The following is a 27,718-nucleotide window of genomic DNA, read 5'->3' as shown; positions in this document are numbered from 1 at the left end:
GCAGATTTTCTAAAGGTTTCATGTACTAAAGTAAACATTTTTATTCTTCTGTATACAACTTCTGATTTATTTATTTTTCAGTGGATGGTAACGCAGATAAAGTGTACAACGTACAAATCGTAACAAATTGCATAGTTATTCATTATTAATAACCTACTGCAAATTGTATATTTAAATAAGTATTTATATTCACTATTGTCTAGTTCTGATTAAATATTTCATAAATCACTTCAGTTCTTTAAAAGGAGATCTTAACATGTTTATTGTTGTTTTGGCTGTTGCAGTTGTTGTAAAAACATTTTGACATAAGATTCATAAATTTCATCATCAATGATATCGATCCACTTCTCTTGTCAAACTTGTTCATTCCCTTAAAATAAGCCACCACCTCAGAACAGTTCAAATCGTGAAACACAAAATACAAACATATATTAAACATGATTTATCAAAATAACTACACCACTGCTGAATTAAAACCTGTTCCTACTAAAACCAATTGTGCGACTGGATATTCTTAAACTTATTCCACGTTCAGAAAATGGTTAAATCGATCTGTAATGTTGAAAGCATGGACCTCATTTAAAAATGCATAAAATAAAAAACTGCTAACAGATCCAATGGGATCAAAGACCTTCTTGAACGTTTAGCACGACTTGATGAGGAGGAGATGAGGAGATTTGGATCTTCTGAGGGGGTGTAGCTGCTGGAAATAAAGAGGATATCTGTACTCCATTGAAAATGTTTCATATTTCATTTCTGAGGGCCATATATAATATTCACTTGGTCAACACAGACATATATGCATTTGGCAAATTGACAGTGGATGAAGGTCAACATTTTATTATTAATGTTTATTGTTAAATTTGATCAATGTGTATCCAAGGGAATTAAACCCTCGAGATTGGTCTTGTCAGCACTTTTCATCATTAGTTGAGTTACTGGTGTAAAACAAGAAAGCGTGACATTGTAAAATTGTTGAATTTCTTTAGTTTTCATCAAAGTCCTACACAGTTTATTATTGTGTTGTCCATTCTTATATACTTTTCTTTGGATTATCACACCATAGGCATAGCTATTTGTTGAAATCTGCTATAAGCAAATCTGCCATCATTACTGGCTTTTTATTTGTCTGTTTGTGATATTTTATTACTTAAAATCTAGTCAAAATAGCAACCATTTGTTTCATGTTTAAAAAAAAAACAAATTATGATTTGGATCTCATGTAATGCCTTGACAAAAATCTTCAGCCCTGCTCTTTAAGTATATAAAGTTGCATATATATCAAAGTTTAAACGTTAAATTATTTCACTAGATTCAAATAACAAGACCAACAATAACACAGGATAAAACACTGTAGTGTACAGTAAATATACATAACAATAATAATGATGTAAATGTAAAACCTATTTTAAGAAATCTGTCTATAAATAGTCCTCTAAAAGTGATGAAAAGCGTTTGAGGACATTTGCATTGAAATGTACAAATTTTCCAAATTCCATTACACAAAGAAAATCATTTCTGTAATAATTGCTTAAGCAGACATCCCCTGAACCACAGATTGTATATATGAAATTCGATTTCGGTGCTTTAAAATACAAACATTGTGTGTAAATATCAATAATCCTCCAGAAATGGACACACCTGTCTGCTTGGGATAATCCATCCAATCTACCTTTCAGATGAGAGCTTTGTTGACATTGTTAGTTTATTGTTATGATGAGTGTTGAGATAAGCAGAAGATAAGCATTACATCAAACAAGGACTGAATACCTTTGGATGCTGGGCTGAAAGGCAGACAGCTGGAATGTATATTTGGTCTCCCTTTCAAAAACGTGTCCATTTATTGTTCCCTTGCAAAAGATAGCACCAATGCATTGACATTTTTACTAATAAACGTATGCATGAATACACAGTAACAACATGTTATTTTATACATGTTGTAAGCTGTCATGAATGTACACTGGCATTCAAGAGCTCAAACACTTGAATCATGCACATTTACTGTATTCTGCTTGTCTTTGTAGTATTGTTTGGTGTTTTGAAAGCAGATGCTATGGCAGTGGTATTTTATGCAGTCAATCATTTGGGTTTCGTGTGAAGTGCTGGGATGCACTGAATGTTGAGGACACTTTTTGATCGGCTGGCTATAGAGTGTTTGTGGGTTTGTGTTCAGTCGGAGGTGTCGCTGCTGAAGGATAAAAGATTTTCTGCTGGTCTCACTGCTGCATCTTCAGACACGGTTCTGTTACGGGACATCGCCAGCCTGATGTAGGGAGTGGAGACGAAAATGGAGGGCGAGAGGCGAGAGAGAGAGTGAAATCTAAGATGAATAATTCAAATGTAAAAAATGACATCACTTTGCATCTGATCTCACACTGTTCCAGCAGAGGGAACTAGAAGTGAAAATGGAAAGTCTATAAATATAGTGGGGTCCAAAAGTCTAAGACCACTAATAAAATGCTTAAAGTGGCACTGCAACGGTGTTTCATGCATTCTGACTTACAATGTTAAACATGCTGTCTTCTCATCCTTAACATGGTCAACTTGTCAAAAAACGAGTTGGACGTATGACGTAGTATATCTGTGCTCGATATAGTCCCCCAACGTACAGGTTTCGTAAAGTTTTTTTCGATCATGAAAGTCGTTACGTAACAACTTTTCTTAGTCCCTTATTGGACGATTGGAAAAGCATCATGGTGAGCGGGAGAAGGAGCATGTCACTTTCGCACAAGTCACTTTCACTTGTGTGCAGGAGAGAGAGAGAACTAAGTTTGCGAAGTTCAGATGTGTTTGTCTGTTCACTGCATTTGGGGGATGTAACGAAGGATTTGGAGATCGTTTGAAACTCATAGATGGAGCGGCGGTCCCAGCCTTAAAAGATGGCGGACATGAACCGCACGCGGTAAGTGAAACTGTCTGTGTTTTGTTGGCCATGTCCGCGCACATGCTATAGTTCCGCCTCCTCCTACATGCGCTGCATGTTTTCGGAAATAACTGTACAGCTGTAACTGTCTTTTATAAATGTGATCAAACTAAAGACTCTACGGATATTTGAAGGGTGCGAAACTATTCTGTAAGTACTCAAGATTAACATGAGATATGCGGAAGCTCTGTGTGTTTTGTCCGCTTTAATACTTTTTTCATTACGAGCTATTATCTTATTATTTGAGTGGAATGCATGTGGGTATATAGCCATGATAAAACAACCTGAGTCAAGTGATTGTTTCTAAAGAAAATCTCTCACCTCACTTATTGGCGTCCATCTCCTCCACCTCCATACTGCTGCATGGCAGGTGAGAAAGAGATAACAGCTGATAGCGAGTTGTGGTTAAATCATTACATGTCTCTATTACAATCTTCGGTCATTTCAACCAACCCAACCTTCAGGTCGCGACAGCAAGATCTATTTTACTAATCTTCTTTATACACACAGTTTAGGTTCAATGTGTGGCTGTAGCCTAATTATTCAATGTTGCATTAAGAAGATCTGCACGCTGTTTTTCTGCCAAGTGAATGGCAGAGCTGATGCTGTATTTGGATTGATCTCATTTGCTTTAATGGATCGTGGCTCTTTTGTGCATTATGTTACTTAAATGACTTGACATTATAAATTGATGACTTACATTGGCACGATGAACAGTTTCTGACCCGCTGTATGTCAACAATGAGGTCATAGCTATACATTGGCATAAGTACTAATAAACTGACGCATTATGGCAGCAGGGAATCTATGGTCAGCAACTACATGAAGGCCTTTTGTAACATATTAAATATCAGGTTTAAAAAATGTGTTTGTTTATTTTTCACAGAAAGCCAAACGAAATCTACATCACCAGCAGAAAAATCAACTGATGTTTGTGATTGAATCACAGCAAGCAGCACGGTATAACAAGTCAGAAACAGAGTTAAACCCTTGTGAATCTATTTCCATTTTAGAGTGAAATGTAAATCACATTCATTTGCATGTCTTACTGTAAAAGCAAATCTTTTGTACATCACAGGCATTCAAAAGAAATGTGCTAATATTTTCACCATATTCTAATATTATGCCTTTTATTGACATGTCAGTTTACAGCTCGATCTCAATGGCCCAAGTCAATTTCAATCTTTTCGTAAATGAATAAATGAATTATTAAAAAGATTAATTATCATTTCAGAAGAAAATTAATGGCCGGCAACAGTGTAATACACACCAAAAGCAAATATACACAGATTTTGTGATGCTAATAAAATAATAATAATAACTCAACCTGTAAAGTTTAATTGTTATAAGTTTACTGGGTAAACACTTCAGTAAATTCTCACACTATCAACTATTGATATTAGCATATTGGCTGTTTATTGGTACTTATGAAGCACATATTCCCTAATCCCACCCAATACCTAAACCTAATAACTACCTTTCTAACTATCAACTATCAAAAAACTTTATTGGGGGAAAATTCGTAGTTAAAGGTTAGTTAATGGCGAGAATTGACCCCATACTGAAGTGTGACCGTATACTGTATATATTCAGTGTGCTTTTGCAGTTCTTTACGCATTTAACACCTTTAACTGTTCAGTTATAGAAGAGGTTTTCAGAACAGAAGGCCTGAAAGGCCAACCGCTACAGTCCGGTGGCTGTTCTGATATTTATTTCAGGTGCTCTCTTTGAATGGATCATTTTACTGCTGTATGGAGAAACAATCAGAATAAGTTTATTTTCAGTGACATTAATCTAAACCATAGCTGGAGCTGCCAATGCATCTCAGATCTCCTGCTGTGCTAAATCTCTTTCTTTCAGCACCTTATGGAGAAATAATGTCACACCTGAGAGTCTGCAAACTCATTAGCTGAATATATGAGGCTAAATATTGTTCAAATATTACACATTAGAAACAAAAACAGACATTAAAGGAAGAACATCACAGTCTCTTGCTAATATGCAAAGACAGCTTAGGTAAAGGACAAATATGGTCTATTTGCTGTACGCAAGGGAAACAAGTGTAGAATATTTGATTTTCTACAGATTTAAGCATCTGTTGTTTTAAATTCTGCATTTAGATGTTTGTCACATAACAAAGTAAAAATGCTCTTGGACTAAACCCACAAAGTAAACATTGTCTGTTTTGGGTCAAAGTGAATTCTTTTCATTTTGCCTATATATATATATATATATATATATATATATATATATATATATATATATATATATATATGTGCATGTTTTGCAAGTGTTTGAGTGTGTCATACAAACTTACCTTGAAAATGCATCATCAAGGCTTTCTTCCACGTCCTGGAAAATAAAAAGAAGAAAAACCAAATGAACACATCATATACGTACATACAGTATATCGCAAGAATGTTCTTAAACATAGAGCACATGTGTTTCTATAGCTCGATTGGTAGATCACTGCATCATTCCAAACCTGTAGTTTCTTTCTTCTCCATAACACAAAAGAAGATAATTTGAAGAACAATGGTAACCAAACAGCATCAGTCCCCATTGACTGACACAAAACCTCAAGTTCTCAAAATATCGACTTTTGTGTTCTATAGAAGAAAGAGTCAACATGTTTTAAATGACATGAGAGTGAATCAATTAGAAATATAATTTTTGGGATGAAACCCGAACGAAATTCAGTCAACGAGTTGAAAATTATTAACCAAACCACAGCTGAACAGAATGTGTAGACAGGCTGATGGATCCAACCTCGAATAAATGAGATTAAATTATTTAAAAACAACTCTTGAAAGGAATGGGTATTTCGCCATCTAGTGGTCATATATGGCCAATAAAAGAATAAAATGGCTGTTTTTTGTTAAATGCAGTGAGGTCATTCTCTACTGGCATGTCACAAATAGTAATGGTAATTGTTGTTTTTGGGGTGCTATTTGTTATCAAAACTTTTAACTATTTTGAAGCTGATATGTAGAACAATAGTGGCACTCTTTCAGCAAATCACAAGTCGTATGTCATATAAGAGCACATACTGATTCGAAAACACCCCTGCACAACACAGCAACTATCCTGCTGTAAAAGGATGTATGTATTTAGTCTAAATAAAAACAAAGTGCACATGCCGACATTTTGAGCATGACAACGTACCCAGGAGTCATGTTTGATTGGCCGTCTCATAGTATTGCTGCGTGGAGAAGGTGAAAGGAAGGCAGGGAAGAAGGGTTTCCGAACTTTGTGCTCCTTCAAAGCCTGAGTTTTGTCTGCCTCTGTAATAAATAAATAAAAGTCACGTTTAGATGGTTTATCGGACACACGCCCCTGGCCCCAAGTTAACTTCCGGTCTGTGTTTGGTTATCAGTCTGGCTAGTAAAATAACAATTTAGTTACTATTTAGTGACATTTATATTCATATTCATTTCTATTACTATTATTGTGTATGAATTAAATTGAATGAACCAACGGTTATTTATTTTTTGCAGAGACTACCGGAAGTCTATGGCCTAAGTTCGGGCCATACCAGGTTAATGCAACACCAGGTTGCTCAAAGGGCTTTCACAACATCTCAATAAAATGACATACACAGACAGAAATGTTTCAAAAATAGACACCAACAAAACACATCACAGCATGGGCACAATTTAAATGAGCTAGACCGGCATCACAACAACTCCTCATTTGTTTTAAAAGATGTGCTTTTAAGATAGCTTTGAAGACTGGCAATGAGTAGACAGATCTAATAATGAGAGAGAGAGGTCATTCCCTGCTTGTGAAAGGGCTCTATCTCCCCTGTGTTTGTATTTTGTCCTGGAAACACACAGGAGGTGTTGATTTTCAGACCTCAGAGATCTTGAGGGAGTATAAGCTGATACCAAATTGTGAAGAGCCATAAAAGCAAAAGTGAGAATCCTAATCATTTAAAGTTGTAAATATGTTGTTCCCGCTTAGACCATCTATTACATTTGATCTATTACATTTTAATCTAATAATAATCATATTTTGTAAAACAGTACATTCTTAATTCATGATGAAAATTCAACCACTCATAAACTGAAAACAGATAATTTCCCCCATTTTATCAAAGTTATGATGGAAATAAAACAAACAAAAATGTATATTGTACCTGCAACACTGTTTGGTTCTGATTCTGGGTAGGATTCCCGTTCTGAACAGGAATCATATGTGCGAGTTTTCTTACTTTTATCTGAAAAATAAAACTTTTCCCTCAAAAAAGGTCATATATTCATACTGTCAAATAAGCAATACACCGCAATATAACAAATTGTATTATTGACATGTTTTATTACCTATCAAACATTCATAAGATCTCACCTTCTTGTGCTATCTCCCACAGATCCAGAGCTACTTTGAAAGCTTGTGCGACTGTCAGAGTCACAGCCTGAGCCTGTGAATAACAGAACAAAATCAAAGGCTTGAACTTCAAGTCTCCCGACGTTGTCCACTAGATGTCGCTACATGTTAGGTATAGATCATGCAACAAAGGCTGTGGCTTTTCTAATGTTTTAAAATTGTAATAAAAACACAAACTGTGGCCAAACAAAAGGTACACACGAAGAAGGCAAAATTCACAGACTATCAGAACTATGATAACTGAAACATTTAATAAAAAGTGTAAGTAAAAGATGTGGATTACATCAATGAAACCCAAAGTATTCATGCACATCTAAAAGCACTCACTATTTTCTTTTTTTGGCACAGGAAGGCATGGCACTCCAGAGTTTCATTGAATTGGCTTTGGGAGACGTAGGCGAAGACTTTATCCTGAGTTTTATCAGTTGTGCAGTACGATATTCTGCAGAGAAAAGAAATACAAGCTCTTTCGTGTACACTGAATACGGTGTTTATATTTGCAGATATATTTCAGGAAATAAAAAATGAAACGTTGGCAGGTGGCTAAACATTAAAGATAAATTGCAATCTAAACCGAAAGTTGTATTTTGGTTTGAGAGCATGGCACTCAATAAAACATTTTAGGGAAAGGGCATTATTGCAGTTAAACCATTTAAAACCATTAAAAACTTGATATTCCAGGAAAAGGATTGAAAATTAGAGCAACGTGTCGAGAGAGATTGTCTGTGTGAAATAAGGAGATACATTACACAAGAACTGGATGAAGCCGAAAAGCTCTGATCTCACAAGATCTACAAGTGCCCCTGATGCACGACCTAAATATAATGCCCAAGACTCTCTATTCCCCCTCTCTCTCCTTTCTCTCTGAACATGTGGGGTGTGGTAAATTATCATTTATTCTTGTGTGTGGTGCATCGCTCAACTTCATTAATGAAGAGGGAAAAGCAGAGGGAAGGAAACTCTTAATGTTGGCCTAAATATATAGAGTCCCCTTTTAACAGGAGGTTTTGGTTGAAAAACCTCAGTTATACTGCCAGCAGAATCTTATAGTGTTACAAACATCTGTAACTGTTCTTTTGAACGTTTTGAAGTCCAATGCATTAAAATCACATTCGATTATTACTTTATCAGTTGCAGTTTTTACCCGAGTGGATTTATTTCTGTCAATTTTCAAAAGCAATTTCTGGCACATACTCAAATTTGCAGATACAGAAACAAAAGCGTACACCATTACTGACCATAAAATGATACATTGAACATGTTACCCCAGTAGCAGGGCATGTTGTAAAACAATGGACACCTTATCATAAAAACCTTTTATACTTTTCAGCAAAAGTTACAGCAAATTCTGAAACACCAAACAATATAAAACAAATAATACTGTATTACTTAGTGTAAATAAAACACACCAAATGAACCCCCATCCCCCAAAAGGGACAGCTTGCCCTGACCTGACATTTATAAAAAATACCATTGTGCTAATAAACACTTGGGACATTTAGAAAAAGCACCAATTGTGTAATTGGAACTTTTTACATTACATATTGTCAATATACAGTAGCGCTTATGCCAGCTTTCCCATGTGACAACCCATAGATATGGGAACAAATAAGGTTAATCATATACAAAGAAACTGAATCCAGGTCAAGTGGAAAGCACAAAACCTCTAAAGTGGCCACAGTCTGAGCATTCATCATCCACACAGTGGGGTTTGGTATTAGCACAAAAGCTTTTTGCTTTTAGACCCTTTAGGCAAGAAAGATGCACGCTTGTTCAATTTGAGCAAATGCACAAACGCAGCCAGGTCACAAAGAGTCGTGCATCGAACAGAGAGCGAAAAGATGACCCAGTGCCTAACACAGGACCTTCCAAATTGGCATTGGCTGGATGATGACATATTTTTGCATGTGAAAACAATTTATGATGAATGTAAAGAAATAAACAAACTGTTCTTGGGTCATTTTCCATCAAACATGTCAGCTACCAATACGATGTTCAAAAAGATCACGTGAAATTAGCTCTGTGTTGTCTTGCACAACTTTATTTATTATTATTTGAATAATATTTATAAGAGATGCATCGATATATTGGCCAATAATTGGTATCGGCTGATAAAAGCAACTTTTCAGGCTATTGGCCTATAATCAAGGCTGATATATCCTGTCAATTAAGAGGGCAGGAAAATGGGCAAGGATTTCTTTTTTGTTTAAATTGTTGAGAAACATCACAAGATTTATGTTCAATATCAATATTTATTATATGAATTAATAAAATTCGGACAGTTATGAAATATTAATTCAATCTTCAGAATGTAGTTAATGAGAGTAAATATAACCACCAAACTAGGGCTGTCAAATGATTCATTGCGAATAATCGCATCCAGAAAAGTTTGTGTTTACATAATATACTGTGCATTTTCATTTTGTATTTATAAACACATATATGTATACATAATTAGGTGTACATGTATTTATTTATATTGACCAATCATTAAACTATGTATAAATGTTTATAATTTTGATATTTTTCTTAAATATACTGTATGCATGTACAGTATGTGTGTGTTTTTATAAATACAAAATTCATATGCACAGTAAACAGACATATATTATGTACACACAAACTTATTCAGGGCCAAACCATCGGTATGTAACAGCATTATCATCGAAAGAACTCACTCTGAATAATCGGCTCTTGGTATCAGTGGAGAAATGTAGTATCTGTATTTTGTAAAATAATTCAATTATGAACGGAATCAAATTTCCTTTATTTTCAGTACATCCCGAAAAAAAGGTATCACAATAACATTTAAAAAATGCAACATTTTGTAAACAAAACATTCAACATTTTCCTTGGGAATGCCGGCGTTCACAAGAGTGACACTTATTGTTCAGTCTATGACACTCGGAAACGTAAGCATGCTCTGGTTCAATCCCTTCATGAACCCCCACACACTTAATGTGGGACCGTAGTGAATCTTATTACACAAATCACCCTGCAAAATGTGTGATTTAGCTAAATAAAGTCTTGCACAAATACAGATCTCATTTTCCAACATGGTGGCAGTAGTAAAATGATGTTTCTTTGAACGAATGTGCACAGAATGATCAGAAACTGCCGTTTGCATCAATTGTCATGGAACAGAAGCAGATATAAAAAGCCTCAGATTGCCCTTCAACCTTTACTGTTTCTGATGTAACACAGCTGACAGCTCCTGACAAGGCCTGACAAACAACATCATCTTTTCTTTCACTAGAAATAGAATTGGCTGTTTTTTTCTTCATTACGTGTATACTCGGCTGTGCACTGGGATGGACCTCAAAGCAAATAAAGTATTAAAGTATTCATATAATTTTCTTCTTTTGAAACCCCCATCACTTGATTTGCAGTTCTCTCATTTTCTTTACTATATCAAAAAACACAGAATACCCATAATTCTGTGCTTCACCCTCCAAATGACTGTCCGAGACCCCCTCGGGGCCGGGTTGAAATAGCATTTGTTATAGCATTCTGACTGAACTCTGATATACCGTATCGTCCCCTGGCACTTGAGTTTATTTTTCGAAGCCCCTTTGAAAGTCAAACCGAGGCCTCGTGATCAAAGTCTACACTGACTGCCTTCTTCCATGTAGACTCGCTGCTCTAGGGTATTTATTTTATCCTGACTGAAACTGCCTCACCTGGATCAGGATAATACGACAGAAATAACATTAAGCCTGGTGCTTTGGAGAGCATTTTGTCCTGCTACATGAGCTCTCGGCATTCGACAGTGTTATGCAGGAATCCATATGCCATTACACTAAATAGCCAGAACCCCACAGAGGATCTCTGATGGGTGCGAGCGGGATGATGGAGGACTTCCAGGTTCAAGGACATAGTGTTTTGTTGCAGACCTGATGTTGTGTTGGCACAGAAATGAGAAACAAGGCACGTGGCATGTTTTTACAAAGAATTCCCTTACTGTCAAAGAATGTATTGATGAAAAACGTCATTTTTGACCATTAGAAAGTATGTACTTTTGATAAATTGTGTCCAATGCGGTTGCAAACTTCAGGATCTAATTGGACATAAGAGGTCATCAGACATCACAGTCTGTACATAAATGTCACTCACCCATATTTCAACTTTAGTTCAAAAGCTACCATAAATTTTAAGTTTAAGGTTTTTTAGGTCAGTTTTTATATTAAACTGACTCTAAATATCAAACACTCACCAAACATACTGCTGTTTGCGAATGTGCATATTTGGATGCGGGAATGAAGAGATTGGGAAGAAAAAGGGCTTCATCTTCTTGGAGAGGATTATAAAATACCTATAATTTCCATGACTGAGTCTCTGGTGTTGCTGATAAGAGTGGTTCGGCACGGGGACCCCGCTCTGCACTCAGAACCAAGCCCCGCCCCCATCACAATCCCCCCCCACCCAGTATGATAATTGCTTTCCTTGTGTGAATATTTGATTGACACACTTAGATGGTAATGACTTACTGGTTAATGACTTGACTACAGAGGTCATACTGCTATCTGTATACCCATGGGAAAAAAACACATAAGGTCTACAGACCTTGACTGGCTGTTTAAAGAATTGACTTTTTACGGCATACTGAACTCTGCAAAAAATTACTAATGTCGGGTAACTTTAAAAGCTATTTTTTTCAGCACAAACCAATTAACAATTCATTAAATAACACTTTCTACATTTATTCTTATTATTCAGTTCTAAGCAAAGCATGCTGGGAATACGAAAACCTCTGCGCAATCACGTGTTCAGCCTAAAGTTTACTCAAGATATACGTACAAAAATGTGTGTTCAACAATTGATATAAAGATACTCGAAATATCAAAGTAAAATACCAAAACAGATTTATTTGTTGAACGTATATTTTTGTTTCTTTAACAACTACGCATACGTAGAGCTGTACAATATTGAAATTATCGAAATATCGCAATAATTTGCAATAACTAAATAATGGTTAAAAATGTATAAAGTTATGTTAAATCGCAGATAGCAGACCGACTGTGCCTGATGTGTGGAAGATGATCAAAAATCTGAAAGAATGTGAAACATGTACAGGTCGTATAATTTTCAATGGGGAGGTTCATTTTCAGCTCATTCAAGAAATAACTTTGAGTTTCAATTTTGCACAGTGTAATAAGATCATGAATTGTATGAAAGCATGTGGAAAATGCTAAATACCTGTAAATGGAAACGTCCTCGATGAGGTCGTTGGTCTCTGTGTCTGAGAGGATGATTCCTTTAGGAGATACAGTGAGGGTCACCTTTCTGAACTTCTTGGCATTGGCACTGGCACGAGCCTGTAGACGACAAACACCCAGAGAGAAAGGTTTTGTTCTTTCATACTGAAATTGAGTTCTAAACATTTTTCACATAGTTGACTATGAGATTTACGCTTAGAAGAATGAGACGCTTGCTAAAATACAATGAAAATGCTACACGATTGATTTTAATTGCAGAGCTAAACCTTGGTTTGGATATATTTTAGTTCTCCATTTAATCTAATTGGAGTCTAGGATAAAAAATGTGATATATCTGCAGAGATTTTTCTTTCTCATGGGCAGAAACAATTTGTGTGCGGCACAGATAAACAACTTTATCACCGTCAGCTTTGAAAGGCCAATCCTAATTCGTCGACCAAAAACAATATCTCAAAAGGTCAGCAAAGTCTGTGTCTGCCAGTACCTGTAACAAGGTTGACTACTCTATAAGTACAATTCTTCATATATAACAATTATTTTCAGATCGCGTAGGTGGTGTCACTGTGTTACTGTGATTTAGGTGTATGAACATATTATTGCTATGTGCTGGCAGAAAGGAAAAGAGGCCAGTATGGGACGAGAGGAAATTAAAGTTCAGAACTTCTCAAGGACAAATGAATTCAGGCAGAGTGTATCTGGAGGGTCTTTCTTTACCCCAGGAGACAGTCAACACTTTTAAAACGCAAATGATAAGGAGAGCGGAGAAACTCATTTCAGGGGTCCAGAGCTTGGCGGCTTATTTGGAAAGATTGTTGTCACTATAATGCTGTCTTATTTGATTGTACTATTGCTGGATGTTTTCCGGTTGTATTCTGAAAAACGATAATATAATTTATTTCATGTACAACATATTCTCACCCAGAAGTATACACTAAAAATATATTTTCATTCAACAGCATATATCATACAACAACATAGGGCTAAACAATGGAAATGTATTGCAATAAACTTTTTTACAATGTATCCCCTTCATCAGGCGAGAATACTAAAGACAAACACAGGAAGCATTAATATTGTTTAACATAAAATAATCTGTCTAAAGCGGCTAAGAATTACCAAAAGATGTGCCAACATGTTAACATTTTACATGTCTCTTGACGTTTGGTGACTGACCGTGGTAACAATCCTCCTGATGGCAGCTGCTGCCATGTCTTCTCCTTTCGGCTGGCCAACTAAAGTCATACCCAGATACTTCACATTGAATACCATTCCTTCGAGCAGCGTCTCCTTGGTGTCCGTCCAGTTCTCCGGCAGCTCTGAAAACACGAAATAAACATATTTCAAACATGGTCTTGCTTCAGCCTTTCAAAAAACACACACCAACATTTTCAAAGCATGGAACATGAAGACTTGCATGAAGGCTTATTAATCACTACAGGATATGACATCAAACTGCGAAAGAAATGCAATCTTAACATTTATTTTCAATCTATTGCCTAGACTGAAAACAAAGGGTCTATTAGCAAAAAGTGTTTTTCTGCCTAAAATATCATTGAACATGGAAAGCAGATTTTACACATTGGTTCTTGTTTCCGAGCAGGGAGACATTAGAAAACTGTGCCACATAGCAAGCTTTAAATAGCTTTTCGGTCCCATTTGGGTCCAATACAAAACGCTGTAGGCTTGCAGAGCTAGATCATCAGATATGTACACACTTAATTTGACCGCCCTGCTATTGAAACAGTGTTTAAAAGTACTATTACATTCGCAATTGTGATATAATATGTATCAGCACGCTGAAGCCGAATGACATGACATGCGGCTATAACATCACTCTAATCAATGTGATATTGTTTTATAATGTTACTACAATGTCAAATGTCATCTATGCATTTCTACGAAATTATTTGGGAAAGAAAAAACTCAGAACTGTAACAAGGGAGCATTCAAAATGTAGTTTATATTTATTTCAATTGCATGAATATGTGGTACGATTAAACAAGCATGAAGAAAGAGCTTAGATCAAATCATATACTACAGTTCACCAAATTTTTGCTTACTACTATATTCTTTTATCTAAAAGGGTTGCAAGGGATAAGAAAAAAGCGTATCTAATATGACAGTGTCCTGTGCCCCGCTTTGACAGCTCTGTGCTTTGAGCCATCTGGCCCCCCAGAAGCACCAGCTGTTTGTGGCCAGAAAAGCAATTTTAACTCCACAGAATTTTCAACAGCAAGTAAATAATTAACCTAAGAAGACACCAAATCTATCTCAACCCTAGGCCGGTAGGAAAACGTACACTTAATGCTCACTCAGCACAGCAGCATCTCTGTTTACTCTTATTTCAGCGGGGCTACAGGGCAGGGAAAATACAGAAGTGGCCAAAAAGCTCTCTGGCATGTGAGCTCATTATGTTTCCTTGAGCTGTTTCTGTGTATTGGCCATGCTGAAAGTGAAGTGGACATGCTGACAAACATAAAAGCTGGGCCAAGAATCGTTTTCTTTCCAGCAATGAACAACTACAGGTAGCATTGTTGTATTAAAGGCTTGTAGTGTACCATACTGTATGTACACCAGACTGCTCAATTGACTAAATTATCAGATTAATGTTGAGGTGTTTCTTTGTACAAAACATGTATCAGGAAATTCGTGAGAATGTTTCTAAGTGAAAATGTTTTTTCTTAAGAACATAATGTTTTCATAGGGATGCCGTAAAATGACATGTCAGTGATTGTACTCACCAGCGTAAATGTAAATATAGAAATATCTATTTATTATCTACTTTATTTTTGGAAAAGCACCTTTCGTTCTCAAGCGTGTGAAGTGTTAAACGGCATTAAAGGGGTAATACGGTGCGAATACGTATTTATCTGTGTCTTTGGCGTGTTATAAGTTGCCGATGCATGTATTAGACACGTAAAAATGCTTTACATATGGTCAACTTATCAAAAAACAAGTTGAACCTAGTATTTCGGTGCTTGTACACTCCCCCAAGGTTTGTACACATTTTGGAAAGTTTTTCGAACATGAAATTCCATTACGTAACAACATTTCTTAGTCCCTTATTGGGCGATTCTCCTTGAAAATCACGCCCACGAGTCAACCAGTGAGAGCGAGAGAAGGAGCACGGTCGGCAAGTTCAGCTGTGTTTGTTTTTTCACTGCATTTCGGCGATGAATGTTATTTAAACGTTGGGAATATATTTGTAGATTGTTGGAAACGAATAGATGGATCAGTCACAACGATTTTGCATTGATATTGTGTTGAACAACAGGGTGAAACATGGAAATAAAAAGCCAGTATTTCATCTTTGGAGTGAGAGTTGCAAATTTTTAACAGCACATAATTTGATGTCTGGGTTGGTGTGTGTGTGCGTGTCTTTGTGACAGCGTGATCTGATTTGTGCAAACATAAAATGAGATTACCAGAGGCGCTGAGACGTGCTATAACAAAGCCACATGGCATTAATCCTGATTGATCTTGTCACGGTGTAAAGGTTCTGCGATGCAATGCTCTTCAATCAGTATAAATTGACTTGCAAATAATAAATTGTTTAGCATATTATTTCAGTTTTGAAGGGAAATGAATCTTGAAAATCTCGACTTTAATACTGCCCCAAGCCCCCCTAAAAATGCATGCCAGATTAGACACGAGAGAAACATTAGCAGCTCATTTTCTTGTTCATAAGAAGCTAAGTGTGTTTTCAACCCACTGACACATTTGATAATTGGACCTTTGGATGAACTGTCACGCTGAAGTAAATCAACGGAGACTGTTAGCTATAGTTCTTGTCATGAATATTACAAGCTTAATGGTCTCATTTACACTCAAAAGTCAGATGAATACTCAAGCGTACAGCCCAGTAAATATAATGACTTCATCTCCATGATGAGATTAATTAAAACATGAGCTAACACATAAACACAGCCAGGACGGTTGCCCATAGCAACGGGTAAATCAAATGCCCAGATTTCTCGAATCAAGTTGAAGCACTATGTTCACAAAACCTATTTGCATTTTATGTATCACATGTAGGCTATTGTTCAACCACAAACATGCTAAGGAGTAAGATTGGTGTTTTACTAAGGAGACTAAAAAATTAAATTCCCTTCTTCCAGCTACAAACGTGCCGACATGCTTTCATAATAAAGCACTTTTAGTTTTCCTCGGTCATTTAAAGTGTCGAAAATAATGAGTGTTGGTATGAATCTAGGACATTACCTTGACAGAATATAGGACAAGAAGAGACTGTAGAGGGGCATAACAGAGTATAACCTTAGATGTTACATAGAAACATTTGAAAGACTTTGTCTATAGTCATCTACATTTTTTATATTCTTGGGCTGCCTCTATATTTTTTACAATACAAAAGGTCTTCATATAACATAAAACTACAAACTTCTTGTTCCTTGTTGCGACCTTTATTTCAAAAGTACAAGTTTTATTCTCAGATCTAGTTCATTTCAAATGTGTTGTTGAGGAAGGTCTTCATGTTAAATGTTGTGCTTTTAGATACAGAACTGAACACATCAGATCTTCATCAAATTTCTTTGCTTAGGACAATGCATGCAGAGGACACCACAGGAGTGTCAGGCCAAGATTCGTTGTCTAGCAACGCAAGTGCTACAATGTGGGGGTGTTTACAGGCAAACATCAGCAGTCACAATAAAAAGCAAAAAATACTGAGAAATCTTTACTATGAAGTTCAAAGAATGATCCTAATGAACAATATAAATACTGTACTTTTGAGCATCTTTCTGAATGATAGAACGAAGATTTCACATAAATTTTTTCAGAAGTTACAAATGATTATGAGTTACAAAGTCACATCTAGTCCTTTAGCCTTTCTGGGTTTTTTCAGAGATCTCATGATCAGAGCCCTCCTTCTAAGCGAACTAAGCGGCTGCTCAGGGCCTCGCCGCCACTAGGGGGCCCCCAAGAGCACATGAAATTACTGCTTTTTGTGATATAGTCACGACACACATCCATTTTCTCACGTATGGCCACGTATACCCACTATTTTTTGTCAAATTTGACAATGACTAAACGCAACATTGTAAAATCCAAATACGGGAGGTGGCCAATCAAATTAAAGGAGGCGGGAGTTACTGGTTACAGACCCGAGCAGTGACCAATCAAATGAGAGAAGACGGAACTACCGTCACATCTTCAGCTGTAAAATAAAAAGGAATTATAAAATAAATTCAACAACCTTTGTATGGTCTGTGCTCATAATTTAAAGGGACGTTTCACCTAAAATTGGAAGTAATACAATTATCAAATGTTTGACAATCATAATACACTGGTAATGCAAGGGTTTCCGTTTTTATGACATTCCTACATCCCAAACGCAGACAACTCATAGAATTGGGTGTATTAGGTTTAAGGTGGGCATGCAAATAATCAAACATTGACAATAGTCGATTGTATTGGGGGCACAGGGGGACCCCAAATAAAATTCTGATTAGGGCCCCGAAAAGGCCTGGGCCCGCCCAGCTCATGATTCATTCTCATGCATTTAAGATTTACTTGAGAATAGCCCTTAATCAATTTTCACTACTGTTCCCTCTCCTCCAAGAAATTTCAGGTCTGCAGAGGCCTGTTTCAGTGTTATCTCTCTCATGCATTATCTCTCTCATGCATGACTGCGCAAATGGAATTAATGAACAGAGAAAACAAGGTTTATCTTCCTAGTGAAAGTGGAAAGACAACATCTCCTCCCTCAAGGCGACCAAAGGAACTTTCTAACACAGATGCGTACATCCTTTGCTGGGCCACTTTAAAAAGGGGGCATAAATTAACAGTTTACCCACTTTTTATAGAGGGTATGGATCTTCAACTACTTTTCTTAGAGGGCCAGATTCCAAACACAGCACACACATATATATCAACATCGTCATCATACATTTCCATTTTATTATCTTCTGGGTAAAATGAAATACAAATACATATGAAAACAGACGACAGAATTGTTATGTATTTTACATAGGAGAGTCATCACACTTTTAACTAATCTAATTTGAGCTACTGAGTTGTATAAATTATAATTTACTGCTACAGATTATAGAAACTTTCACACCTTTCATGAATGATGTTTACAACAAAGAGCAAACTTTTATTATCCAGGCCTTTTCCTCACAAACCTTTAAAATAAACAAAATGTATGAATGAATAATGATTTTTGCTTTTTGTTCTCATACTAATCCAACTGCAGTGCAGCTTTGCCTAGTTGTATGAGAATGTTTTTTCATGATAACAAAAACAGAGTCTTATCTGCGAACTTTGGGCTTCATCATTCAACCACATGCCATGTTTTTTAAAAACAGCAGCAGCTGGTGATTTTTCCCCATGCTCAGCGGTGATACCTACTACTATGTAGTAGGAGAAAACAGTACTTGAACAGAGTAGTATGTCCGAATCGCCAGTATCCATCATCCAAGAGTAGGCAAGATATTCCCAGATGGTTTAGGAACTGACTCTTGGACTAGACTGGACCCAGGAACGAACTCTTGGACTCGACTGGGCTCAGGAAGGGACCCATGGACTCGACTGGGCTCAGGAATGAAATTTTGGACTCGACTGGGCTCAGGAACAGACTCTTAGGTCGGCTTCACACTTAGTTAGATTGCCTGGTCCGAATCCTAGTTCGATCCCCCCCTCCCCCTGCACCCACTGGACTCATATTATAATTTTTGGGTCCGAACCAGTGGTCATTTGTGTCATCAGCCTGCAGCTGTTTACCCTGTCGCTTGTAACAACGATGCAGGAGAAGGCGTCAAAATACTGAACATTGCTCGCATAACATACATTTATGTTTTGGACCATTAGTTTGGTTTCCAACGCTTCAGTACATAGCAGGACCTTCGTCTTTGAATGTTCTGCAAATGCTCTTTAGAACGCTGAAGGCGAACAGAAAGGAGATGGAGCACTTCAGTCATGCTCGTCAGAAAAGTTAGAGAAACACACAAAAAGCCAACATTTTAACCAAAGAATACGTCATTCATAGCGGTTCACTTCCGCGATTTGGTAGGATTGTGTTACTATCAGCAGCAAAGCGTACTGGAGTTCACATGAATCGGGTACAGTTCGCGGATGCACACCCAGGTTCGGAAGACAGCTTTTACATCACCCAAAAGAACCAACTCTGAAAGTACTAGTGTGAAACTGCCCTTAGACTTGACTAATGATCCACATGACAAACTGAGACCCAGTTTGGGCGTATACCCACTTCTATATCAGTCAGCATTGCCGTATACATTCTGTAATTTTTCCATGGTGTGTCATAAACGTTGTGCACATATAGATACATCTTTTTGGACATGGGTATTTCTAACATCCTGCATACTGCCCTTAATTTGTCTCTTCATATAGCCAAAAAGGTCATTATTGACTGGAGAATCTGCACCTCTTCTGTGGCAATCACTCATTTCTGATACGAAACTTCAAAATGTGCATAAAACCAGAGTGGAAACCTGGTTACATTATAACACAGATGCGTACATCCTTTGCTGGGCCACTTTAAAAAGGGGGCATAAATTAACAGTTTACCCACTTTTTATAGAGAGTATGGATCTTCAACTACTTTTCTTAGAGGGCCAGATTCCAAAAGTATAAATAGAATGCAGGCCAGTTTTTTTTATCATAATTTCTTCTGTTATTTTGTATTTCTGTTATTGAATCACATTCATGTGCCCCACACACTTTGAAGGACCGATCCTTTGAAGTGCAAGTTCTGGAGGGAGATGAACAGCTGCTTTCATAAATATAGCCGTTTAAATCATACATAATTAATGAAGTATTAAAAACAACACATTTTTCCCTTATCTGAGACAATAGTTCACATGGTGTATCCTGCAGTTACTTTCAAGGGCACAAGACACGTTTTTGACACGACCTATGGCGTGTGCAAACCGACTGCCTGTGGCTGTGAATTGCAGATTATTACGTTGTTAATAACATTAAGTTTCTTGAACAAACCAATCAAATCACTTTATAAAATGTCAATATACCGCTATGAGGCGCAGGAATAACTTTTGTGTGAATGTAGCAGCGTTCTGGACTTTCAAAGATATGGCGTCTCAGGACGTGCATTTTTTAAAATCTCTCCATTTATTTGAAATACGGTAAAGATGATTGGCGGGCCGCATTTGGCCCGTGGGCCGCCAGTTGACTAGCCCTGTTCTAAGGTAATGAAAACAAAATGCTTCCTTACGTAAGGTCTATATACACCTCTGAAGACATAATTATGTATATTATATTGCATTTCTGATCCTCCAAAATATTACACAGTGGACCTTTAATTTTATAGCTTTACCTTTTGAGTTATGAACTACTTGTTCTAGTCTGAGCTTGTGTCTTTGAAATTGATGGAGAAATCAATACTGGCTGAAAACAAATGTGATGATCATGGTTTATTCAAGATGCAATGTAAATATTCAGGTCTTCCTCTAAAAAGCCCAGTACTGGGTAAGAATCCCCATCCCTCGGTTTAAACTCCCATCCCTACTGTATGCTTTTATATTATGATACCCAATTATAAAAAACTGGTGGCTATAACAGGGCCACAGCTGGTGTGTGTGGCATAAGCGATGACCCATGGGGGTTTGGCTCTAATGCAACCACTCCGTGTGATGCTAATTGGTGGATTTTGAGCCGGAAACCACATGCCCTGTCTGCATTTGGTAATTGCTGAGGTCAAAGTTCAAAGCACTGAAGACAGCTAATGGATAAAGTGACTGCCACAGCTACCTCAGCAAGGTAAACCACTCCCAGCATGCCATACAGTATGACTCTGAATCTTATAAGAATGGATAGTGAAAATCTTACATTGCTTATGTTAGGGGTCTCAGAGACCCCGGATATTTTAACATGCATATATGAAAGATCGCAGTTTGGTTTATAGACCAGACGAGTCTGAATCCTACTGAGATCAGCAGCAAAGATAAATGTCAATTAGAGCACATGCATAGAGTGACAGAGAGTGACAATGTTCACCAGGACTGGTGTGCCGAAAGCAGAAAATGCCAAAAATAGAAGAGAATACCGCGGGTAACAGGTTCCAAAGAGCAAAAGAGAACTGCCAGACGAGTGGTTTCCCTGATACATGTTCAGGCTGTCAAACAGGAAGGAGAGTTTGGATGTCAATGAGCTCGCTGTGGGCGGATGTGGAGGGCCCAAGACACTAGGATGGCCATTTTCATGCAGTACATGCAGTACTCAACTGCATGACACTTCCTACTTTACATGCTGGAAGAATCTGAGAGTTGAGAATGTACATTTAAATGAGAATAAGAGGAAGGGAGGGAGAGGCTCAATACATTGTAGCTGAAAAATGTATAAGAAAATAATATTGCTGGTTAGCTAAAGTGAGCATGAAAAAAACTATGTTAGGGAAAACCGTAACAATAACTGCTATCGCAGTCTAGCTGAGAGATAAGCAAGCTCACTCTACATCAGTGCTGTCTCATGCTTTTCAGCAAAAGATTCAAGGGAATGTTTGCCCAAAAAGAAATATTCTGGCATTGTATATTCACCCGTATGTCGTTCAAAACATGTATGACTTTCTTTCTTCTGTGGAACACAAAAGAAGATATTTAGAAGAATGTGTGTCCATGCAATGTATGTCAATGAGGGTCAATGTTGTTTGTGTACCAACATTCTTCAAAATATCTTATTTTGTGTCCTGCAGAAAAAAAGAAAGTCATGCAGGTTTTGAATGAGGGAGAGTAAATGAGGAATTTCACTTTTGGGGAAAAAAAGATAATATAATAATATTCCATTATAACATTAACAGTTATTAACAAGTATTTACAAGAAAGTAAAATGGAAAATCACATAAGAACTTCTGTTGTGTATTGTATGACTCTTATTCTTTGCTTTTAAACACACTGTGCCCTGAGTGTGGCCAGATATGCACATGGTGCATCAGTTGCTCTCTCCAAAATCTATTTCTCTTCTTTTATTCATAACCTGCAGGGAACAAACCACAGGGAGCCTCTATCTTCACAGAGAGTTTGGAAAAATAATGACAAAGACAAGAGAATAGACAGAGAAAGAAAGATCTATACTGAGGTCTTAGGGGAGTTTTTTAAGTGATTTAAAATATTGTAAATAAACAAATCAAAGCTGGAGGAATGAATAGAGAGACTACATGCAGTTTTATAAATGTATTTTTGCTGACAGACATGAGAGCCACAGTTCAAACAGAATGCATTTATATTTGATGAAGAAAAATCATTTCAAAGAAAGTGTTCAAATAAAGCGCACAGTATAAGAGGCGTTGAAAATAATATACTGATAATATGCTGCATTATAATAACCTTATAAAGTAATCAGTGTTATGTTAGTACATCTTGTCCCCCTTCAAAGACCCCTGAGCTAGAGCTCAGATCCTGTGGTCCTAAACAGTCCTACTGTATGTCAAAGCCTTTGTACAGAAATGAAACTATATTGGTCAACCTAAATGGTCTGTGCCTAATTTCAATGGCTGGCAGACTTGTTGTTGCACATAGATGTCACAGTGTCTTATCTTAGGGTTAACACAATAACATTGTCTAAGAGTCACTGAGGCCAGCAGTAATAAAGGAGCAAGTCTATTTCTCTGTCTAACCCCATGTGTGCCTTCGCGGTCAGTGGTGAGTCGTAATTAAGGCAGAATAAAGGTAGTCTTATATACTAAGTCTTCATAAAAGCTGTGCCTAGTGACATCAGCGTCAGACGAGTCGTATAATGGGCAACAAGGAGGATGGCCTTATGAATCCTAAAGGTCTTTTTACACAGCATTGCAAACTTGTACTGCAATACTGTGTGTGTGTGTGTGTGTGCGTGCGTGCGTGCGTGCGCGTGCGTGTGTGTATAAATGGTGTACTGTACTGTATAAATATAAAGTAAGTAATGCAGTGTTTTTACAGTATGAGTATGTGGGGATACACATCAAAGTGTTCAGATTTCTAATTAGAGATATTTTCCTTAGGGAGGGGAGAGAGGCAATGCCTCAAGAAATTTGAATAAGAAAACAATCTATATTACAAACAAAGCAAATATGAGGAAATATAATAGTGTGTAATTTGTCAGCAGATAATGTTTCAGAGTTTAGAAATTATCAGTAAAAAACTATAATATTCCAGCAGCTGAGGTGCCAGAGAAAAAGTAATTTTACATTTTATATATGTTAAATAAGTAAAATTCTGTAAATAAAACAGTAAAATTGCGTTAAATTACAGTTTTTAAGAGTGAGCATCTCTTTTTGGCAACCCTTGAGCCCATGGTGTCATATAATGGATTGCCTGAGACCTGCTCTAAATGTTTATTGCTTCTTGATCTTTAACTTATACATTTTGCAATGCTTTATTCTATTATCTTTACCTCTGATGTGTAATGTGGTCTTTGTTTTTGTAAAAATGTGCTTTACAAGAGAATTATTATTATTATTAAATATTGACAACCCAAAGTGATGAACACCTGCAATGTGAATGGTACTGTGAAATACAGATTACAAGTCATCAGGAAGAGGGTAATGGATCAACTGAATTGAAGGAATCACTTTCAGTCTTGTCTGTATGAACTGGATATTAAAAAAATATTATAAACATCAGCAGGTGTTTAGCAAACACTCAACTAAAATGAAAGTGCACCTATAAGCATGAGACCTTCATCACACCTAATTTAAATATGAATAAAAGAACAGGAAGCTGGTCCCTATTAATAAGATTAATACAATATAAACACACTCTTCACTGAAGGTGCTCAGTTTCTAGAAGAACCATTCCATTAACATTATTCTATAACATCTGTAGAAACATTTTGTTACACCAAAGAGTCTTTGTAAAAAAGAAAAGAAAGAAATGAACCTTTGAGTAAACGCAAACCAAAAATGGTTCTTCCATGGCATCGCTGTGAAGCACTTTTGGTAGCACCTTTTTTAGAGAGTATTTCTGACTGAACCAGGTTTTTCAATGAGAAAAAAAAATAAAAACAATTATCAGTCAGAATCTATTGGATTGTGAACACTGGGCAGAACACCAACAAAGAAGCAAACGGTTTGAAGGAATGTGTAGAAACATTTCAGATGTATTTTCCCCCATTTTTACAGTATAAAGGGGACATACGCGACCGAATAATCCCACAGCATATCTGAGACAATATAAGTGTTTTTTCTTGTTGTTAGTTTAAAAATGGTGTTCCACATGTATTTAACCTAGAAACTATGCACACAACTTACACTAATATAAACAATGCAGAAACAGGACATCACTGTTTATTAACGTATGTAGGGCAGAGTTTTCCACCCACATTGTTTGCATGTACTGTATCAATCTGTGTGTGTTCTCTTTACTTCAGATAATAGAAAGTGAGACACCACCGTCACTCTTAGCGATGTTCATGACTTCATGTCCTTCAGAAGCAGCCAACAGACGCTTGTGTGTGTGATCAATGTGCTGACTGACGTCCATCCTGAGAGTCCTTCAACCAAATGTGCCTCTAAAAATGTTTGCTTTATCTCAACATGGACTAACACAATACCTTTAAGCAAAGACTGAGAGCTTCTGCCGTATTGATCTTATATCACGCAGCATTAGCAACCATTGCGGTATTTAATGTAGTGCACAGAAAATCAACACTTGATCAATACAGAGAAAGTCGTGTGGACTTAATCACCTTATGAGCTGTATTGAGAATGAGTTTACTACATAGATATCAATATATTTGTTCTTGAACGTGTGTTTCTTTAGATCTGGCAGAGCACACAACATTCTTGCTTAGCACCACAAAGCCTGTCATTTATAAACCTGCCATTATTGTTTCAGAAATAAAAACTCATCAACTAACATTAAATACTACGGTCAATAGTATTATAATACTACAGTCAGAACCTTGTTTCATGACTGTAAACATACCATTCCTGTGATCAGATTCACTGGAGTGACTCTAGTTGGGAACATGCAGAAAATGACACTGTAATATGTATGTATGAAATGTGCATAGTGTTAGGAGGCTGTGTCATAGATAAAAGAGGGAGATCCTCTATTTGAGGTGGAATTCCGTCCCCCCTTGAAATTCACTCGTTCGGCCATAGATACTTCCTTTTTAGCAGCATAAAAAAGAAAATTATTATTGATTTGACTACTGTCACTTTTAAAGGGATAGTTCCCCCAAAAATTTTATTATATTGTTCAAAACCTGTTTCTGAACGCAAAAGAAGATATTCTGAGAAAGGGTTTTGTGTCCATACAATGCAAGTCTAAGGAGTCCAACGTCTTCTGAATATCTTTTGTGTTTGGCAGAAGAAAGAACGTCACACATACACTATACACCCTCTCCCCATCATATCAGCTTTGTTTTGAATGGAAGCGTAAAAGATCAATTTTGAAACTGCAAACATTGAGGTGCTAAAAAGTCACGGAAACATCACACTCTGATTCCAGGCGACGCTGACCTTATAGACACCGATTCATTCATTAGCATTGCCTCAGCATCATCTTCATACACACACACATCACGGCTATTTTCACTGAAATTGTTTTAATAATAAAACCAATAAGCTTAATATTATTATAAATATTAATTGTGCCCAAAAAGCAGTTTGGTATACCCAAATTCTAGATATTGTCTCTTTAAACCCAACTGAACACAACGCTAGAGCAATAGACTTTCATTCAAATCATTGGAAATGAATCCTGCGATAGAAATTCCCAAGACAAAGCTGTTGATTTAAATAATTCATCAAGCTACTTTTATCGGTCCTCAGTCAAAATGTCATCCCTCAGATGTGAACGGCAATATCGAGGGACGCCAGCTGTATTTCTGGCACACAGTTCAAGTGGGAAACTGAAATGTTTTCTTTTCTCCCCCAGAGTGGATCCTGAACTTCACATTTCACACGTCAGGACGGCAGCGTGCTGAGCCTCAGGCTCTCGGCTGTCAAAAACGCCTGTCACCGCTGATGTGACATGGGCTGTCTCCTAAAACACTGCCTTCTTTTCCGTACAAGAGCGCTCAATTGTTCGTTCCTCCGGAACAAAAGCTGCCAAGACTTGGAGGAATTGACCAATGGATTAAACAGTTAAAGGTGAACTTTTAATCGAGGATGTGTGATTCAGAGTCACTGAAAGGGTGAAAGTCTGTGATTTTATTGAGAAGGTTTGAGCAGTTTTAGACACATATCAAAGCACATAACAGTGCTGTAATGAATTATGTGACTACATTAACCATCATTTTACAGGATTTGGAGTAAAAAAACATGGTAAACATTCTGCAGGGGCATCGTGTGCAAGGACCCCCACCACAGCACTGAAAGAAATAGCTTTTTAAAGCATTCAAACTAAGTACACAAATGTCTTATACAGTTAATATGCTAGACTAAAAATAGTGTAAATGTAAGAAATATATTACATTAGTCACAAAAACGCTCAAAATGAAAAGGCAACTAGGTCTCGCGCAATAGCGTTGCATCGCCTGGATGATGCAGATCTATAGACGCAGTATTCAGTCAATATAAAGACAGATCTACTCACTTTCATGCTTTGAGGTTCCCCATGTGTGCCGCGGCACTCCCGGACTTTTGATAATCGCCCTCCCGGCTGACTTTAACGCATCCATGCTTGATGGTGGCTGAGCAGGTGCTGCGCTCTTCTTTGGTCCCTATCACTGTATGTGTACGACAGTAGAGCACGCAACGAGTATGAAGCGAGTGGACACGAGCAGCCTATAGACACCTCACACACAGTCCTGTACAGTAATATTAACCCTTTACTGTACAGCCCACGATCTGATCCACGAGGCGCTGCGTTTACACTAGGACTCGTGACGTTTCATGACATGAAAGGAGAAAAACAAATACATATGGCGCCGAGGCGTATATACATCTACCTCAATGATCATTGTGCTGACAATTCGCGTTTTCCTTTGTAGTTTAACCAAATAACACAATGTAATGAATCTTGACATCTGGGTGATTTATGTAGAAAAACAATATAACGTGAATATAACGCTTGTTACTCTTATTTACGGTGTTTGCTAATAATTGTTATGGTATCTATTACAATCAAGTACAATTACAAAGACGTTGAATACGTATAAATAAATAAACAATTGTGCATACTTTAAAATGAACTTTTTTTGCTGAATGATGACAATTTGTATAAGATAATTTGTTAGGTTTAACTACACATTTTAAACTTACGGCATAGTTCAT

At 37.0% G+C, this 27,718-nt stretch overlaps 1 protein-coding gene across 1 annotated transcript; it reads right to left on the bottom strand.

The window, feature by feature from the left end:
* Window positions 1–241: 241 nt before the first annotated feature.
* LOC306904222 (low density lipoprotein receptor adapter protein 1-B) lies at window positions 242–27,344 on the bottom strand. Its single transcript, XM_079473996.1, has 10 exons — window positions 27,039–27,344; window positions 13,699–13,841; window positions 12,506–12,624; window positions 7,637–7,751; window positions 7,271–7,343; window positions 7,062–7,142; window positions 6,089–6,207; window positions 5,241–5,275; window positions 3,245–3,282; window positions 242–2,263 (listed from the first exon to the last, which is right to left on the bottom strand). Exons 1-9 carry the CDS (start codon window positions 27,121–27,123, stop codon window positions 3,246–3,248), a joined length of 807 nt encoding a protein of 268 aa, XP_079330122.1. The 5' UTR covers window positions 27,124–27,344; the 3' UTR covers window positions 242–2,263; window position 3,245.
* Window positions 27,345–27,718: the final 374 nt, after the last annotated feature.

The sequence above is a fragment of the Barbatula barbatula genome (assembly GCF_947034865.1).
Source record: "Barbatula barbatula genome assembly, chromosome: 15".
Classification (NCBI taxonomy): domain Eukaryota; kingdom Metazoa; phylum Chordata; class Actinopteri; order Cypriniformes; family Nemacheilidae; genus Barbatula; species Barbatula barbatula.
Note: the sequence above shows the minus strand (reverse complement) of the source record. Positions and strands in the feature narration are given on the sequence as shown.